General features: G+C 36.1%; 1 protein-coding gene across 1 annotated transcript in view; it reads left to right on the top strand.

Annotated features, from left to right (window-relative positions):
• Positions 1-20,904, top strand: part of NBEA (neurobeachin) — a 371,654-nt gene that overhangs the window by 332,729 nt on the left and 18,021 nt on the right. The window contains exons 48-55 of the mRNA XM_072398659.1: positions 3-42; positions 5,388-5,540; positions 9,156-9,323; positions 15,910-15,999; positions 17,514-17,706; positions 19,220-19,291; positions 20,129-20,284; positions 20,666-20,836. Coding sequence (XP_072254760.1) covers positions 3-42; positions 5,388-5,540; positions 9,156-9,323; positions 15,910-15,999; positions 17,514-17,706; positions 19,220-19,291; positions 20,129-20,284; positions 20,666-20,836 — 1,043 coding nt within the window. The remainder of the gene's footprint in view (positions 1-2; positions 43-5,387; positions 5,541-9,155; positions 9,324-15,909; positions 16,000-17,513; positions 17,707-19,219; positions 19,292-20,128; positions 20,285-20,665; positions 20,837-20,904) is intronic.

The raw sequence follows: 20,904 nt of genomic DNA, 5'->3' as shown, positions 1-20,904 counted from the left end.
AGATCGTGGAGAAACTGCCAAAGAGACACGTCCGATGTAAAGGTAAAGAATTATCTATACCAGTTAATTAAATGATAATAATATTATATCACTTTATTGCCCTACCAACCTTTATAATGACAGCAATGAAAATAGGAAAACCAAAAAACCTGTACTTTCTATTTTCTTCCTGAATTAGATCAACATATTGGGCCTGATTTAATAAAGCTCTCTAAGACTGGAAAAGATACATTTTAATCAGTGAGGCTGGGTGATCCAGCAAACCTGGAAGAATCTGGTTCAGGATTGAAAACACTTGCTAAGAAATAGCAAATTACTTTTAGGAAATCCATTCTAGGTTTGCTGGATCACCCAGCTTCACTGATGAAAGTGTATCTTTTCACTGAATTATCTTCCTAAAGAATGGGATTTCATTCTAGGTGCACATTAACTAAGAAATACTGTGGCAGCTGTCAATGATATAACTATGTTTATAAAAACAGACATTAATCACCTTGTCGGCTTGGCAAAATTTAACACATAATTTGAGGAAATTTTAGCTAAATCACTCTCCTATAATTATACTCGACTATAATTGGAGGGCTTATTTCAGAATTCTTATTTGTAAATTTAAAAACTACATTTTTTCTTGGGGTGCCAGGTGTTCATCTTCAGAGTCTTGCAATCACACTTTATACTTCCCAAAATGTGCTAACATTTGCAATTGAAATAAAGGAATAAAATGGCAAAGGTACATCTTGCCTCTTTTTAGAATCCTGTCTTTTGCCCTGACCAAGAAAAATGTTATTTTTATAGACTATGCTTAATAGTTTTTGAATAACCCCATCATGTTTGTTTAATCATTGTCAATGCCAGTGTAATTATCTGTATTTTGCCTGCCACGTTGTAAATATGTTACCCTATCCCTGTTAGTAATTAATGTGTCCTTTTATTTAACCCTATAAAGTGATTGCTCAGGAAGTTGTCCTAGCATTAAACATCTGAGCAGTGAATAATTTTGAAAGCAGACTAACAATCCTGCAAGAATTATTGTAGCTGTTTAAAACAATTGATGTTTGTTTGATCTTGAGTACTGAAGGTTTTCTGCTTCTATTAAAATTTCTGCTTTAATTTAGATCAAATGTTTGTGCAACAGAGGTAAGAGAAGAAATACAATAAATTCTGCCTTCCCGCTGTTAACTCAATATTTGGTCTACTCCATAAAACACAGCAGGAATTGGATTTGACCTTAAAGTGTCATATTGTAACGGCTTACCCGACACCAAGCTTGCATGGCCTGGGGCAATTAATAAAGCATTAATGACAAGATCCATTTAAAATGTGGGCTTTTTCTCTACAGCCGCGGCTTTTGCTTCACTTGCCTGGGGATATTATGCAACAATGCACATTAGATTAATCCAGCCATCACAAAGCACTGTGCACTTGATCGAGAATCTTTAGTTATTGCTTCTTTTGCACAGTGTGCATGCCTAATGTTTGATCATGACCATAAAAGTGCACAGTCTATAGTCATACTGTAAATATTTTAAGGTTTGCAGCTTGTAATCTCTTTTAGTTTACTAATGGAATGAGATTTAGAGAGATCAATAGACACTATATAATATCAGCTTAATTTCGTACACATTGCATAGTTCTTCAGGGACTGCTCTAATGATAAACTCAACTAGATATGTAAAAAATCAGGCTGGCTGTTGGCCTGTAATAGGCTATCTGGGGGATTTACACCTTTCAGAGCCCTGTACCCTGATTGGTCCTGATTACCTGAACATGATGGTTGTCTGTGGTAGTGTACCTTTGTACCAGGATTGGTACCAACCAGTTGATTTTGTTGTATGTGATGCAATATTTGACTACTCTAAGTGCTGGTGAAAATGCACATTACAGCTTTCCATACTTAAGGTAGCAGTACTTTGCAGCTTAGTATCCTTATTAATCTCTAGAGGTTTCCTTGTCTATTGCTGAAGTCAATAAAGAGGTAAGACATCACTCTATGGTTATTGGTTGCAAGGCAACACCTTCTTTATGACTGGTCTGACTTATTGCAGTCACAATCAAGATGACAGCTTGAGCAGCTTAGAATGAAGATACAAGTGCTGCTATAGGGATGACTATAATATTTTTGTAATATATATATTGGTTTGTGCCTAGTGACTAAAGTGATTGCTATGAGAAGATTGTAACTTTATTTTCTATTTATTTTTCTGGGTTTACTGTAGGTTTTTTATGTTATATCAGTTTATTGGGTGTTTGTTTTACAGTACTTACCCCAGTTGACTCAGTACACAGATATGGGTTAGGAGTCCAGCATGGCTTCTATGGGAAGAACATGACCCTACAAAACTTAGTTGGATATTGTTTAGAATATATCCCAGTGTGAATAAAGCCATGCAGTTCTCTCCTTGACTTTAAATTGAGAAATTAGATTTTTCTGATAAAGCAATCTTAGTCAACACTATAATTTAGGTGAACAGTAGCTGGCAGCCAGTTTATTCAAAATATATCTAGAAGCTTGAGAATAAGGCACTTACCTAAGCTGTTTATAGGCTGTGTTGGCAAATCTGTCTACAATGCTGCTTGATGACTCTCCTTCTATGAAAAAAGAAAAAATTCTTGGCTAATTTTTGTGAATGACAACCCCTTCCCATGTTCTGGAGATAAGGACAAGGGAACCTTTTGTATCCCCTCCAAAGATAGGGTACAGTGTATCCAAAGATACAGTACAGTGTGTTACTGGCAGAATAACTAGAAAAAAATAAAAAGGAATCATCTTAGAATTTACAATCTGCAACACATTAGATTTTTACCAATATATAGTTATAATAATGATAAAGATAAGAAACATACTTTTTTTATAATGTTGTAATGGTCCTTTATTGGTAATGAAAAGAATATGTAAGAAGAATAATAGCTAGTTGAATGACCTTTCAGGAAGCAAGTCACCCGGAAACAACCTTGGCTTGCTTTGCTGTTTGAAGGCTTTTCCTATCTCTGCCCCTTCCCAACCTTCGCTATAACAGCTGACATCTAAAGAACCTACTGTTGAACGCTAATCTGACCCTAAAGCCTCTCAAAATTGTTTTACGACTTTCTGGATATGATTTGTTGTTGTATGAAAGGGTTGTTGTGACAAGATGTCGTTAAGGTGACATAGTGTAAATTAATACAGTTAATGGAGATGATGTGGACTGACTTACTGACCCGTAGTGCGGCTCATTCCAACTTAATAGATGCCCAGGGATCAACTTTTGCAGAAAAGAAATATGGAAGCCATAAAACTCATGGTGATAGTGATAGGAGAGTGAAAAACACCTCCTTCAGGCTTTCATTTCATAGAGTACCCATAAAAAACAGTAAGCTTTTCTAGCGGAATGTATTAAAATGAAATGTCAGTTTTGATTCAGGAGGTATACAGTTTTGATAGCGTTAATAGTCGCCTTTTATCACGCCGAGACATTCCTGAAAATCTCTTTAATTTTTCAACAGCTCAGACCTGTCACAAGCCTATAAATTACAAATGTGTTTTGAGATTTGCTCCAACACAGCATAGTATGCCAGTAAATGTGTTTTTAAGTTTTAATAAAGCAGTAAAAAATTTGGATAACATTTACAAAGGTGCTCTATCAGTTATTCAATGTTTAAATCTGAAACCTTCGTGTCTTAGCGTATCATTCATATAACATACCTGAGAGGCGGGTGTTTGCTGTCTTTGTTGGTACTGGAAGTCATCTCTGTTAGAGAAAAGGAGTATATATAACAATCCTCGGCATTTCCCCACAACTATATGCAGGAATTTTGGTTTCACTAAAAAGGTTTAAAATATACATAAAATATGTGATTACATAAAGAAAATATAAATTACATTTGTTAGCATGGTTCCAAATAGTGTTTTACATTTTTATAAATATGCAACTTTCATTAGGAAATGGCCTGGTGATTTTACTATGAAGGTCAGGCACTCCCTGTATCAGAATGTGAAATGTCCCAGCCTTCTGATTTTATGCTTGTTATATAACCTTGTTACATGGGCTTCTGATGGATACTACAAGTGGGGATTTTAACACAAAGTAGACAGGCATAGTCCACTCCCAGAGATACGGCATGCAGCTTTCTTTGGATGAGTAGGTGGCTATGTTGTTTGATAGACAGTATTTGTGTGACTTCTTATGCTGCGTCAGGTTTTACGTAGCTTGACCCTTTACCATAACCTGTCGTAAGAGAGACATTGAGGCTGTCATTGATGACCTCTTCTTTTAAAATTGCATGTTGCCTCTGTGTCATGCTGCCTCTTTGTTTTAGAATCGCTGACCTAAAACAGGTCTGCAGATAAGAAGGTTTCACTTTTCTTCCTGATCTGCATTCTCTTTCTAGTTGCCTCTCACCTTTTTTCCTTCTTTTTTTTAAAAGACATCCTTCCACAATCCTGAAACAAATGTTGTGTTAAGCATCAATAACCTGTACAATAATCTTTGTGACCTGACAATGACCGCTACCAATGTTTTATTAGCGCTAGTAATGTTAAACACCACATTACATGGCTCACCATATAAATGGCTCTGCATTCTAGGGAGCTGAAACATTAGAGAACATCAAAAAATAGGACAAACAAGAGAGAAGCAGCTTTAAAATGTGAGCTCAAAAGTCCAATTTCCAATAAGACATTTTCAATGCATTTTTTATCATTATGATATTTCTTTTTTGCCATGTAACTGTTGTTTATGTGTGTATATATATATATATATATATATATATATATACTCCATACAGACATATCAAGTGATTTCCATTATATCACTAATGATGGTGGCATTTTTGGCCTGGAATATGTATCTGGTTCTGTCGTCTAATTACTTTTTACAGATCAGATGACTATAATTCAATTTGTCAAACCCTGATGTACAATAGCTGGGGATTTCTTTCATATCTAATTTCTAAAATATATTCAGTCGATATGTGTTTTGTTTGTCAGTACCACATGGCTAAGGATCCAGTGCAACTCTTAGTTAAGCTGAACAAGTGCAGGAACATCAACTGGATCAGATTCCTCCTTGATTAATGTTTTTAGGACTCTACTGGTAATTTAATACTAAGCACTATGTACCTGGAAAACACAATCTTGTCTTAGCTACAGAAATAAAATTAATGAATCTCCATCCTTCTGCTGTTTTGTTTGCAATATAACAAAAATCCAGCAATGGTATTGTAACCTCTTGTATATAGAATTGACAGGTAGAAGACGAAGAACTAAACACATCTGATAGCTTTTTATGAATGTTCATTTTGGCCACAAATGCTATGTAAAGTTTTGTTTCAGTGCCTACATTGGTTTTTGCTGTTACTTGTTCTAACCTCTGAGATTGTTACCTTATTGATTATTTTTTTACTTGTAGGAGCTAATTCCAGAGTTCTACTATCTACCAGAGATGTTTGTCAACAACAATGCATACAACTTTGGTGTGCGGGATGACAGTACTGTGGTAAATGATGTAGATCTTCCACCCTGGGCCAAAAACCCTGAAGATTTTGTTCGGATCAATCGAATGGTAAGTGCCTATTCTATCTCTAGTAATATATAGACCATAGTAATATATCACATTAGCCACTAGGTTTTTAAAATCACCTATAGATCACTAAAATCATATATTTTAGAAGTTACAAGGTATTGTCCATTTCCAGGTTTTTAACTGCTTTAAAGCAAATGTGAACCAATTCAAATCTTACTACGTTAAATATCAAGTATATTGGTAATAAATAGTGATATAATACCAGAATTATTACACATCAAGTGACCACTCTCTTCAAGTTCTTAACAGCATCTCCATAGACAGTGCCAGTCTAATCACTTCTGACTACAATTCCCGTCACTCTTTGCTGTGGGTGATAGAGCTGTAAGCAATTGTAGCATGAGCAGAAGAAACCCCTTTGCATGACCATTAAGTATGGGTGGAGGAAAGTTTTAACTCCGGAGCCCACAATTCAGACCACTGTTGTGAACCAAAATAATTTCGGTTTTGGATTATCCTTTGATTTGTCATTTTTTTTCTAAATATTATGTCTAGAATAACATTTGTAGTTGTAATACCAATTAACAGTGGTAGGAAAACACGAAAGTCTGCAAATTCCTTTTTGGTATTCTATGAAGCCCTTAGAGTAGATACAAAGAAAAATGTAATGTATACATTGGGGAATGTTTTACTGGTCTTGTTCACCCATGGAATCCAGCCTGATTACTGCTGAATTACTCATGAAACATTAATAAAGGCTTGTGTTCAATGCTAACGTGGTTATATTCTGACCTCAGTGATGTCACAGAGGACAAGAGCCGTAAGTAGTCCCTGATAACATTACCTTAATGCTAGCTTCATCAATCATAATCTAGCAGTGGAGAGAAAGCTTTCACAGATGTGCATCTGCAGCCTTACTCAGCCTCTCAGTCCCTGCAGACCTGAATTGATGCTGATAGCCAAAAATAGAACACACACAAAGACAAACTAGCCCAGTTCATTACAATTATGTATGGGCAAAATTAAAGGGATATGTACTTTTATTGTTCTAGACAACACTATTTAATAGATGCTAAATAAGAAGAGGAACTATCACTCGTGACATAATAATGAAATATGTGGAAGTGAAACACCGGCTCTTGTCCATGGTATTTTACTCGCAGTGCTTATTGAGTGAAGGCATCTCCTCTAAACATTCATTATTCACTCAGGAATTTAGTGCAGTTAGTTTTATATTATGAAACAAATTGACATTTTCCATTAAAGGAAAAAAAAGCTAATATCCTAAAAGAGTGATTGGTTTGATTACACACTAAAATTTGGTTTTCTATTCCATACATCACAATTGCGATGGAAGATAATGTTATCTTTTACACAAAAGAGTCATGATCCACACCCTCTGATAGGTATTCGAGTTTCCAGAATATCCAGGCATTCATTTCTTTATAGTTAAAAAAGCAAGTATTCCTCCCTTTTATACACCTACAGTGATAAATAAAAAAAAAGAATGAGCGGTACAAAAAACAATACAAATTACCGAAACTCAAAATAAATTTTGTCGTGTTTATGAACTAAGTTGGAAGATTTAATCAAACATAGTTCATAGGTAGATTCTCTGACCCGGTAATTACTACAGGATTCTGTAGTGATGTAGGGGTCAGTGAAAGAATCCACATTACACAGAGGGGACATGAGCTTCTGACGTGTGGAAATGTCAGAGCTCCTGATGGAGAATGCATGACTGGAACAGAGAGAAGGTTTGGAGACACAGATCATGAGCGGGAAGCAAGCTTTTCTAACCCAGAGATTTCTTCTAATACTCGGGAGTAGGATGTTTTAGAGAGTGACCTGACTGAGTTTAGCAGGCTTTCATTCTTGGTATTTGTATAATAATTTCCGTGTTCACAAAGTGTAAATGTAAATCACATGATGCTGGAGGGGAATAAGGAATTATTGGCCCACTGGGAAGGGCAGGGTTGAGCCATGTTACTTTTAGAATTATCAGAATTTAAATGTGAATAAAGGTCAGACCTGGGTGACTTATAATTCATATGTGTACCTTTGTGCATTACATATTATGCTGTGTTTTTGAATGGTGTGTGGAGGGAAAGGGTAAGGATTGTATCCACAGCGCAGTTAGTGAGAGAATGCCGGATGACTTATTGCCCCAAATAGAAAATATGCTGTCATGTATACCTCCTATGTCTTTTAGAGTCTGTCTTCCCCTTTAGGTCCTGAAGTCAACACATACAGGATGTCATTTTCAAATATATCCCCTTCTACCTATTCTGTTTTTATTTTATGTATTCTAAAAAAATGCAACAGCAGGAAGGCCAAAACTCCAGGCCGGGAGAGAGCAGAATTGGGAACAATGGCAGCCAGAGCTCACCATTGATGAGCTGTAGTGGACTGATTATGTTCGAACTGTAAACCTATGAGCATCTTGCTTGGGAACAACAGTATGACACCAGACCCCTTATAAAAACGGTATTACCGTTATTCTTTAGCATGTCTGGCAGTTTTTTGCAAGATGTGGGTATCATCTACTAAACATTAAAGGAAAATATCTGAAATAGCTGAAATGGAGAAAAACACTATGAAACACAATCCCCTCTAGCCACCTAGACCTCTGCCACCTAATGTGCATAATTAGATAAAACCAGTGCTTTCTTCTCCAGCTCACATGAATCTTTAAAACTGCAAAAGATAAAGGCTAAAAAATCTTGAATGCATTAAAAGCACATCTTCTTGCTGACATCAACATCTATTTTATTGTAAATGGAGGCTACAAAATCTGTATCATTTAATGGAGGAAAGATTAGTGTTGTGAATGTAGTTTTTTTTACCCAGTGTGACTTTTCTTTTCTTTGTAACAATTTTTTTTTTTATAACGTAATGTTCTATAAATACACATTGGTACGTCAGTTATCAGACAATTATCATATATATATATATATATATATATATATATATATATATATATATATATATATATATAGAAAGCCAAGAATCTCGCAAAGAAACAACCTGGGTCTTGTTATGATTGTATCCCCTACTAAGCAACTCGAGCGAGCAGGCAACACAGAGAAAGATATGTCACCATATTGCTCAATGTGTACTAAGGTCCATGAAGTACTAAATTCCTTGTCCAATTCCTTTGGGCAGAAACCCATGATTTCTGTTTCTGATGGACCCTGAAGCTGTTTTTAAATATGAACCATGCAGGGATGTTGCAGAGACGTATTTGGCTGCATAAGTGCTTTCATTGAACAGAAACCTCCGAACTGGATTCAGCCACTATGTACCTGCTACTTACATCATTGTAAAGACCTACATCAGATAGGATTTAGGAAGACTAAACGAAAAACAGACCATGCATCTTTCCAAATCTAGCAGGCATATAAAGAACTGTTTAGACCCAGGGATAAGATACAATACCTTTGGCCCAAAGTCTGTATTTATCCACACTATTTCCCCAAACTGTATGTAGATACACAGACCCAGGAAGGAAAAAATTAAATTTGACGACCGCTGGTATAAATCTAGGAAAGGATTATGAAATTGCCTGAACATTAAAATTTGACATTGGTATCCAAGTTGCATGACTAGTTGATACCTTGTTCATTTATGTTCATTGTCATATTTGTCTTTTAGGCTCTGGAGAGTGAATTTGTATCTTGTCAGCTACATCAGTGGATAGATCTGATATTTGGATACAAGCAACGTGGTCCAGAAGCAGTGCGTGCCCTGAATGTTTTTCATTATTTGACATACGAAGGTTCAGTGAACTTGGATAGCATTACAGATCCTGTATTAAGAGAGGTAAGTGTCTGATAGAAGAATGAGATGAAAATAATTCTCATCCTTGTATATAAAAGGTTGTATAAAAATGAAATATAACATACCATACATGAGTAGTCATTATCCATGACGGCATAACATGGACATGATTAGTGTTCTGCCAATGGATGAACTTAAAACACATCCAAAACAGTGTCTTTTGCCTGAGATTATCAGACTGTTCACAGCAGTTATACAGAAGAACTGCTCACTTGGATTCTCACCCTGTCAACTTACCAATTAAAAAAATGTTTCTTACTATAAAGAAGTTATCCTGATTTAAAGTAAGCAGTGCAGTAAAATGTAAGGAATTCTCGAGTACTGTATACCTCAGTAATGTTCAAATTCGTACCCTGACAAATCTTTTTTATTAGGTTGGGGCTACAATGTAATTTGTCATTGAGGCATTACTGACACTGGACTTTTCTGTAGTAATTAATATTATACAGTATTTATATAGCGCCATCATATTACGCAGCAATGTACAAAGTCCATAGTCATGTAACTAACTGTCCCTCAAAGGAGCTCACAATCTAAGGTCCCTACTATAGTCATATGTCATTAATATAGTCTAAGGTCAATTTTAGGGGAAGCCAATTAACCTAACTGCATGTTTTTGGGAAGTGGGAGGAAACTCACGCAGACACAGGGAGAACCTGCAAACTCCATGCAGATAGTGACCTGGCTGGGATTCGAACGTTGGTTTCCCCCATTTACCCTTAGAGAGTTTTCCTATGGAGTGTGGCTTTTAAAACATTTTATTGGACATTATCCTGCCTTTGTACCTATGTAGAGAATAACAAAATGAAAAATGGTCCTCTGTTATGTGAGTTATTTATGATGCTGATGCAATAGTTGTCCTATGAACACTTCTAAGCATGTATCTAGCCTTCATTTTTATCTATTCTGTAGAGTTCTGTAAAATAGCATGATTTTAAATGATTGATGTTCAAATATTAATGCAAAAAATATAGATCGTAAAAAATAAAACTGACCCTAATATAAAGCACCCCTGGTAGTAATTGATCCCTGAGTGTGTAAGCTACAGACAAGTGGACCTACCATTGGCAAGGCAAATAATATGGAGAAAAATGGGCAGGAAGGTTGAGACCACTTCTTGAAGGTTGTGCAATGTATATTACTGAAGATACAAAGTTGTTTTATACTGTTATAAAGACAGCACAGATCTGCCTGATACCAGATTCATTTTTATTTTATATTTGTGAATCTAGCCTTTAAAGAGAACCAAAATATTCTATTTATGAGCATCGCAATTCTTTTACCAAAACGCTTGAGATCCTTACACGTTTACAGTGTTCTGAGGCATCTAGATATATGCAATTTTCAAAATCTTAAAACAATTGCCTTCTATACCTTTACATCGCATAAACGCCTATTATGTACACAGTCCCTGCTTTGATTTGAAATATTCATGCACTTGTATTATGACACTTTCACCCTCTGTTGTCAGCACATTTTTTTATTGAAAAACTCATTTTATTTTCCATATTTATATTTATTCAGTATCTTCCATGGGGGATAGAGAGTCTGAAGACACACAGTGGATGGGATTTGTGGGTGAATAAAACAGATAGTAAACAGAAGATAAAAAAATGATGGCACATCAAACAATCCTTGCAATGAGATGCATATGATAAAAATATAACTTACTAACAAGTAATAATTATATTTGAATTACTTACTTATTCAATTGCTTACTGAGTTGAGATTTAAGGTTGCAATCAGTAAAATATGTAAAAAGTTTTTCTTAAACAGGGATTTGCTCTTCACTAGATTGAATAATTTAGATGAATCCTTGCACAATTAATTGTGAATATCCTCAACTGCTTTAGTAAATCAGACTTCTAGTGTATATGTCAGTAAATAGGGTTACATGTAAATATAAAAGAGTCATGCAAGTCTTGATCCTGCCTAAAAGTAAGCTATGCTAATATGAGTCAAAAAGTGCAACAGCTGCTAGATGAGTTGTGCTCAGATGTAGAAGACGCTCTCTGCAGCCTCCATTCCCCCAGATATCTGCCATCTGCCGTATGTAAAGCATGCAATCATTTATACATTGCCAGGCTGTGTGCTTGTTATATTTCTAGATTATAGAAGGCACTCATGATGTGCAGGTGCTGATATATATATATATATATATATGTATATGCATTTTTTCAAACTCCTATACTTTGGAAAGCATGGCATGTAATGTCATTATTTTTGTACATATTCATTTTCTAATATGTCTCAATAATAGTGGGCAGCACCTTTGTGAAACTATAATTAATTACATTTGTTTGCAATTGGTTTACAGAGCCTGTGAGTACCACTTCTTTAATGTGGATTACAATCCATGTGTTGCTGCAGTTTCAGGCTATTATTCTATATCTACAGATACTGACAGATTTTTCAGCAATATGGATATGATGCCACCCAAGCTTAAGAAAATGATTTAGTCCGGTTGTACGCTCCTAACACGGATAGTATAAACATTTCCTTATGTGTTGTGGAAAATCAGAACTTTTGTAGAGAACATTGGGCATAATGTAAATATTAATTAACACGGTATGTCAGAATATGCCTTTGATTACAGACTGAGCTTGATATGATTATTGGGCTTGCGTCAATGGTCAATTGCAGCTTGTGCATTGCACTTGCATTAATCACCAGTTTTAGATGCTTCTAAGATCATTTGGAGTTCATTGGCATATTTTCGTATTTTACCTGCTACATCAGGCAGCGTTTGCAATCCCATTGACTTTTAGGGGGGAAAGAATCAGTTCTTACAAGAACCAAAGCCATCAACGTAAGACCCAATATTGCCACCCCAGCAAGCCCATGGACCCCTAAATAACTAGCCAGTGACTATTAATCAGCTAATTTGTAGGTAAAGTTCCTTAATTCTGTAGGATACGAAGATGCAGTCCTGTTGGTACTAAAACTCATGCAATTAGCCAAGGACCAACCTACTCTGAATACACCAAGCTAAGCATGGTCAGATCTGGTTAGTACTTGGATGGGAAACTCGCGCAATTCAGGTTTTCAAATTACAGTGTTTCACCCTTGGATATCTTGCAGTGAATAGCGTTCATCACAGGTGAGTCATAGGTGAAAGGGTGAAGTGCACTTGGAGTTCACAGCTACAAAGGTTAACACTAGGGAAATGACAGCCCATTGACATGTACAATCAGGTCGTAATGGAATCCTTGTAATGGACACCTTCATATTTATTACGTACTCCTTTATTGCCTTGTATCTTTTTAAGGATGGACAAATCATGCAGCGATATATATATTTAAAGCATATTTTCTCACACAAGTTTTTTGAGTCAATGAAACGTCTCATACAGGTGTGTAGTGTGCATTAGCTTTTTATTTAATGAAAGACATACACCAGAGCCAATGCTAGACCCTGAAGAGGAGCTCGAGGCTATTGATTCATTCTTTCTTGACAGGTGAAATCATGGCTGCTCCACTAAGCACAGCAATTATAGCATTAAAATATCAGAAGGTCAGAAGAACAGATAATATTCTTCCTTGTGTCAGATTAAAAATTGACACTCTTTGACAGCATGGGATCTCTGGCTGAGAACATTATGACAGCTTAACTCATATTGCTGTTGTAAAGCTGTAATTTATAATGAACTTTACAATGACTGTCTGCTCCTGTGGTGAAACATGACAGAACACTCTGGATACAAAGCCTGTATCTCTTTCTAATATGTAAACATCAATTATGTGGAGTATTAGATATTATTTGGAATTGTCTTTACCACAAAAGGGACATCATAATCCCGTCACATTTCCTCCGGGCATATCTATTGTGTCTATTTGTAAAGAATGCAGTTCCAGCCCATTAGGTTGCACTCCTCATTTTACTGTTGGCTCGTGTCTGGTAGAACTGGTTTACATGAGAATACTGTCTTCACATTTTCCAGTCATTGGATCTGTTTTGGGTTTCTTGTCTTGAAATTGACTTAGCTTTATAAACCCAATCACTACAGTCTTATAAGCTTTCTGGTATTTCAAAAATGATTTTCAATAGTTATAAAACTGCAACTTCACTAAAATTATGTCTGGTGATCCTGCCATGAAAGTCCATGTTTAGTCATTTTCTGTCATAGGGTGAAAATACCCTATCCCATATTCCCCATCTATGCCCTTTCATTATCATCACCCAACGTATTCTGAGCCAATAGACACCAAAAGTTACCGAGCTGACACAAATTGCAATGGCATGGTTCTTGGTTGTCAACTGATCTGCTGAATGCCATGCAGCCATTGATGGAGTATGTGTATGTATAAGCTGGCTGCATGAAACAAAGGATAAAAAAGGCAAAAAACGGTTTTATGAAAAAAATTCCCAATCTATACTGAATGGTTTAGTAATAAACTCTTGTTCAGATACACTCACTTTACTTGTCACGTTTCATGGATATTTGAAAATAAGTCAGGAAACTAAAATGTATGTTTTTGCAGCAAGCCTGTCCCTTTTAAATACAGTGCCAACTGATCACACATATTTAAAGTGGAACTTTAGTTTCACTTTAGTATAATTAGGGAATATTTTATAATTCACTTGTGGGAAATATGCCTGAATCTGCATTTTGAGTTACATTGTTGGCCCTGATTTACTAAAGTTCTCCAAGGCTTGAGAGAATACACTTTCATCAGTGAAGCTGGGTTATACAGAAAACCTGTAATGGATTTCCTAAAAGTCATTACTTATTTGTTAGCAAATGTTTTCAAACTGGACCAGATACATTACTAGTTTGCTGGATCACCCAGCTTCACTGGTGAAAGTGTATTCTCTCCAGCCTTGGAGAACTTTAATAAATCAGGGCCGTTGTTGGGATTACTTAGTTTTGCAAACATATATTTCATTGCATAAAAAGACATATGTTGTTATTAGTAATAAAAAAAATAATTGAGAGCTCCAATAGACACTTAGGGCATGATTTATTAAAGCTCCTCAAGACTAGAGACAATAGACTATCATGGATGATCCTGGGTGGTTCAGAAAACCATGAATGGAGTTCCTAAAATTCTATATTCATGTATCATAAATGAATGTTTTTACTTCTGCGCCAGATCACCCAGGTTCTCTCATGATAGTCTATCATGATAATATAAACACAACACCATCTTTATGAAGGTTGATTCATGTAAAGTTGCAAGAAAGTGTGTTTTGATATATAAATAGGATTAGAGATTATTTTCTGTTTTTTTAAACATCTCACTCTTCTCACAGGGGAACGATGAGATCAGGGAGTCAGAAAAGTACGATAATGTCACTGTTTTTGGGAGCAGCTGCATGCACCATTGTGAGGAAACTGATCAATCAAGTGCATGTCTATAGTAGAATAGGGGAATCGAGTCCGATTACTGCAGATTGCAACAAAAAAATTAAATGCAAATGGAATGTTCCCAGATCATTTTGGTTGTGTAAATGGAACAATAACATATTATTTCATATGCTTTAATTATTAATAAACTGGGTTCCAAATTGGCATCATATTACTTATTGCTCTACAATAAATAGGTCCCAAAAATGATGAGAGGATGCTGCCCAAAAGAGCTTTCAATCTAAGATGTGGGCTTTTAGTGTTAATACTCTTATTAAAGTGGAATTTGCACTCTAAAAGCAAGGTAAACTTTTTTATTAATGTTCCCCCCATCCTCCCCTGTTGTCTGAGCCAGGGTGACATTATCCTTCTTTCTATGAGATCTGAGAAATATAGAATCAAAATCTCCATGAAAGGACACTCCAGCAAATTTTTATTAGATTTGGAGTGCTCTGCATTCTTTGGAATCTTGACATCAGGATATAGTGATGTCATTGACTGCAATCTGGAAGCTGGTAAGAAGGTGGGTATATAGCAGAAACTAACTGAAACACCTCCCTATTGGTAATTTAGGGTGTTTCAGCAAAGGGAAGGATGAAAAAAAAGACCATGGTTGGAGCACAAGGTCTGCTTTAACACTGTATATCATGAATGTAATTGGACCCTTGGGTATGAATTGCCCTGCAGCTTGTCGTACTAAATGTCTTAGTTCAGCTTTGTAAAGAACAATTACTACACTCCTTTATTCTTTTGTGTGATTAAATACAACTGTTTTTTTTTTTCATTCCTAAAGTTTCCTGAAGCGTATTTTATAAGAAACCCCTATACTTTCCTTCTTACTGGGGATTTTGTGAAGGTATCTGCAAGATAATGGTGTGGGCACGTATTAATATTCCAATTAACCTGCACACGTGTGTTTTGTGAGAGTTTGGAGAGATTTCTGCGGTCTTTAGCTGCATGTCACCACAGGTTAACTTTACATATAACCCAGATCCTCTGGTAAAATGGTTATTTGGTTAAGTGAAGCATGCTTGAGAGAAAGCAAAGCTTGTCTACAACAATACTAACACTTGGCTGAGTCTGCAGCCCCAGAGAAAGCACCGGTGAATTTTCTGGACTTCTTTCATGGCTGACTTGGGATGTGCTTGCATTGTCAAGGAGTGTGTTGACCTATCTCTTTGATGCATATTGATTATGACAATCACTCCTCTCTCCCTGCAGGCCATGGAGGCACAGATACAGAATTTTGGACAGACGCCATCTCAGTTGCTTATTGAGCCACATCCGCCTAGAAGCTCAGCCATGCACCTGGTGAGATATAATGGCTTGTTGGGAAATTCGTCTTTTCTTTCAGCACAAAAATGTGATCTGTCGGCAAAATTTAAAGTGTATTTGTGAGGACACATATATATATATATATATATATATATATATATGTGTGTGTGTGTGTATGTATGTATGTATGTGTGTGTATATATACACACATATATATGTACATATTTCTTTTTATTTTTACATACTTGAAAATGGAGTATGAATTTTCACACAATAAATGTGTCCCAAGTTAAGTGTGCAAATATTTTTGACTGTTAAACAAAATAGTGCGAACATTATAAATAAAATTGTTAATGTGTTTCCTAGTACACAATATGCACATACTACATGCCACCAGATATATAGAAACATACAGGTTGATACATTTATTACTGTAGTTACTTTGCCCTTTTTCCCTACTCTGCTGGGGTCCTGGATTCATTTCTTGCCTGGAGACTATGTTATTGACTTTCTACATTCACTTTTATGTCTACATATGTTTCCTGTAGGAGCTCCCAAATTGCTTTTGGTTATTTCACGATTCACAAATTTGACTATTGATCATATATTTGTTTTTGTAAGCAATGTTCAGGATTCACATTTAAGCTTCCTGGAGGCAAAGAATGAATGATTCTGCGTACTCTGTATATACACAATATGTCAGTGGTATATAATTGAGAATGAAATATTTAACTTTAGGTAATAGATATTTTTTCCTCTCTCTAATAGTTTTTGTATATTATGCAGAGTTTTATAAAAACAGGCAGAAAAAAGCTGGCCAGCAAACAACATCCTGGTACTAAATCATAAAGAATTTGCTGAATGACATTTTTTTATGGTTCAGGGACCTTGTGCCTGCAGCTTTGAAGGGTCACTGAGGTTTTAAAGCTTTTTTTACTGCTTAAAAAGTATATAAGTACTAAAATGTCCATATCCTAACCCAACAGTTATGTTGGGGATCTGTTTAGGGTTGAGGGCCTACATTTGCTGACATCTTGTGAAAATTGTCCTTGCTGTGCTGTTCCTGGCTCCAATACTTATCTGGAACAAACATGCAGATTCTAAAGTCAGAATAAATGCTGACTTGCTTATTTGTTCCAGGTCAGGTAATCAGAAAACACTAAATCTATTGGATAATTAAGGCTTATAGCCAACTAGCATTTTCTGAGAGAGGGGTCAGCAACTGCGGCTCTATCTTCAACAAATTGGGAAAATTGTTGGGATAACCTGCATTCACTTTTTTATTTCTCCCTGACATTCACTTTAATTAATCTGTGCATGATTTTAGCATGGGGTAGATCATTTGGGTTTTGACAGATTCTTGTCTTAAGATTTTGATTTAGGATATATATGTACATGTAGTCTAATGTAGTATATTGGGTTTTTATATTTACCTATTACACCACAAATCTAATTTCTTTACTTCGAATGTGATATGAGCAGATATTTTAAAACTGATTCCTTTACAGCACAATCCTTACAGTGGTTTTCTTTGTTTCTCTTCCCTCTAGTGTTTCCTTCCACAGAGTCCCCTCATGTTTAAGGATCAGATGCAGCAGGATGTCATTATGGTGCTGAAATTTCCATCTAACTCGCCAGTCACCCATGTTGCAGCAAACACCCTCCCCCACCTCACCATCCCTGCAGTGGTGACTGTCACATGCAGCCGACTGTTTGCAGTGAATAGGTGGCACAACACTGTTGGTATGTCTTGATTTTCCTCCTATTCTAGCAGTTTAGAGGAATCCTTCACTTTAAACCCCCCTTTTGTAACCCCCACTTTGTATCCTGCACTTCCCCAAATCACTATACTTTGATCTCTGCAAATATCTTTTTACTCCCTCATTAAAAAAAAATGTTGAGATCTGCCGATTTGATCCACAAAGTAATTCTTCATTACCAGTCACATGACATGGTTTAGTGATTACTAAACTAGCTGCAATTTTAGAATGAAAAACGTGAGAAATAGCTGACATCACACACCAACGCAAAGACCATCCCAGTGTGAAATCTGTGGAAAATACAAGAAAATTCTTACAATTAAGCAAACAGTTATGTCCGTATTTTGTTTTTGCTGTACTAAAAAGAATTTTATGCATAGTCATAGTGTGTATGTATGTTAGTATGTATAGTATGTTTATATCATTCCATACCCAACTAACATATGTGTGGTCTCAAGCGTGTTGTGTGACTTAGCATGCACACATTGCCATTTTGTGGTAGCTTATCTCCTGTTGTTCACACTAATACTCAGGGAATTGTAGTTCCTTTGGGTCAGAGTTCTGTTTCTTTAGAGTGAGCTCCATGGTCTCTGATCACACAGTGGGTGTCTGGCATCCAGCCCTCCCATGAGACAAACACTCAGGACTAGAATACAGTACGACGCAGCCCTTGTCGGTTATTCTTACTCTTCCTGAAGGCAGAAAAAAAACTATAGAATGCTATAAAAGACAGAGCGCAGAAGGAATAATTTCAGTAGCACTGATTCATTAACATTTGTAAATGTGTGCTTTTGCAACTCACACCACATTATATGATCCTTCAAGCACATATGATAGGTGACTGTAACTTAAAGATAAATGCAATTTCCTACAGTTCATTTTTCTGCCCCCTCTCAGATAATAAATCAAATTCCCACTCCAGATATATAATTGCTTGTGGTATGTTTAAATGTTACCTAGCTAACTGTTCTATCTGTAAAAGTGCACTTCTTTGAGGTACTAGTACATTGGTACAATCTTTTATTTTAAAAAGTAAGTATATGTACACAGCTAAACACCTAGTTAAATTTCACATATGTGATCTGTCTGACCTGCTATATCAATCTGAAGTTTTTTCAGCCAGTGTCCTTATCCAGACAGAAAACCTTGTGGAACCCTAGGGTTTCTCCAGAGGTTGCTACAGGATCCTTGAGCAATGAAAAAGTAGTTTGTCACTCTCATGTCAATTTAATTGATACTAATGGTTTTTGGCTGGCTGTAAAGGTGGCATCCTTCCCAATGGCCAGCAATGTAAGAATCATTTCTCACTAATGTACTGTGATCTGTGGATATAATAATTTTACCAGGGGTTCCTTGAGAGGAGATTAAAGGAGGCCAGGGGATTAAATGAGGTCATACATTAGACTTATTTATATTGAGTAATCTTGTGTGCCCATACCTAAATAGCTGACTATACGCTTTATACCTATAATGCTTTTTATTCATTCTGTCTTCAGGCCTGAGAGGAGCACCTGGTTACTCACTGGACCAAGCTCACCATCTTCCTATTGAGATGGACTCTTTAATTGGTATGTACTAGTTTCTGCTATTTCTGTTATTCCAATCTATTTTTGTTTAGCAATACCTTTAGATTTATTATAGGTGTTGGCTTATGATTTGGCTTATATTGTTCGGTATAATGTAAGTTTTGATCATTGTATCTTGCAATATCTTAAAATACAAAATTAAGAATGAAAGCAAATGTCTGAATAATTGCTGGAGAATGTCTTTGACTTACTGATGTTTTTTCTCATTTCAAACTATATTTAATGTCTTAGGATCCACTCATGTCTTTGTTTTGCAGTAAAATGCAGCACATATGTGGTGCTTTGGTACACAGTAATGTGCACACCATAATGCAATTGCTGCAACATTCATTTTGAATTACAGAAGCATGCAAAGCATACTGCAGATCACCATAACCTACATGTTATGTGTACACTGCATTTGTAACAAGGGCTTGGTCTGTTTTTGTACACTATGATGAGTTTCCAGTTTGTTCAAAATGAACAAGCTGTCTTATCGTAACATGCCTTAAGTCATAATAATCCTTTGCATTAACACAGTGCACATGTGATTGAGTTCTTAGTCTTTACTGAATCGTTAAGTATTTAATCACTAAACAACAAGTTGAGTGATACAGGTGGATGTTATACCAGCTAATAATAGGGGATTTGGGATCTCGTAGTGGGCTCTGGCAGTGAAAGCAGACCCTCAGATATTAATGAAAGACCTGCTTTAAATTGTTACTCAGTTGTTAAAACTGGAAAGTTCCCAGCTAATTTCTGTTAGGAGGAGAAATGTTCCCACAATGGTGTCTATTTAATGCATTGTAAAATAGTTTTTGATTTTATTTTTTCTTTTAGCCAATAACTCTGGAGTGAACAAGCGTCAGATCACTGATCTTGTCGATCAAAGCATCCAGATCAATGCACACTGCTTTGTAGTCACTGCTGATAACCGCTATATCCTTATCTGTGGCTTCTGGGACAAAAGCTTCAGGGTATACTCAACAGAAACAGGTACTTATGGAAATCAAAGTATAATATCTGTCAAAATACAAAAATATTATAGCATTTTTAGAGCATTGTAATAGAGGAATACACTTGGTATTTATAGTAGCCATGATAGTAGTAGATTGAAATAGTACTATGTTAATACTTCTGATTGTCTAAAGCTTCCCTATTTGTTTTGTGTTAGGACTTCTGCCATGCAGATTTACCAGTTCACGTAGCTGTCCTATTTGTTAATAATGCAAGAACAAGATAACAAAACCCTCCATGGGTACTCCTGTTGGTTGCTTATTTTATTTTACACTGGATGTGATATATAACCCATAGGCATTGCCTAACCTTTCATTGTCAGCATAGCACTTAGCAATTGCCATTATTTTCTGTTCTTAGGAAAGCTTACACAGATCGTGTTTGGACACTGGGATGTAGTCACTTGTTTGGCGAGGTCCGAGTCCTACATTGGCGGTGATTGCTATATCGTGTCAGGATCTCGTGATGCCACACTGCTATTGTGGTACTGGAGCGGGAGACACCATATCATTGGAGACAATCCAAATAACAGTAAGTTATATGTACAGTCTCTTGCAGATGTTCATTGTTTCAAACCTTTTTTTATCCATCTAGCTATC

This window comes from Pyxicephalus adspersus, chromosome 1 (assembly GCF_032062135.1).
Source record: "Pyxicephalus adspersus chromosome 1, UCB_Pads_2.0, whole genome shotgun sequence".
Classification (NCBI taxonomy): Eukaryota; Metazoa; Chordata; class Amphibia; order Anura; family Pyxicephalidae; genus Pyxicephalus; species Pyxicephalus adspersus.
Note: the sequence above shows the minus strand (reverse complement) of the source record. Positions and strands in the feature narration are given on the sequence as shown.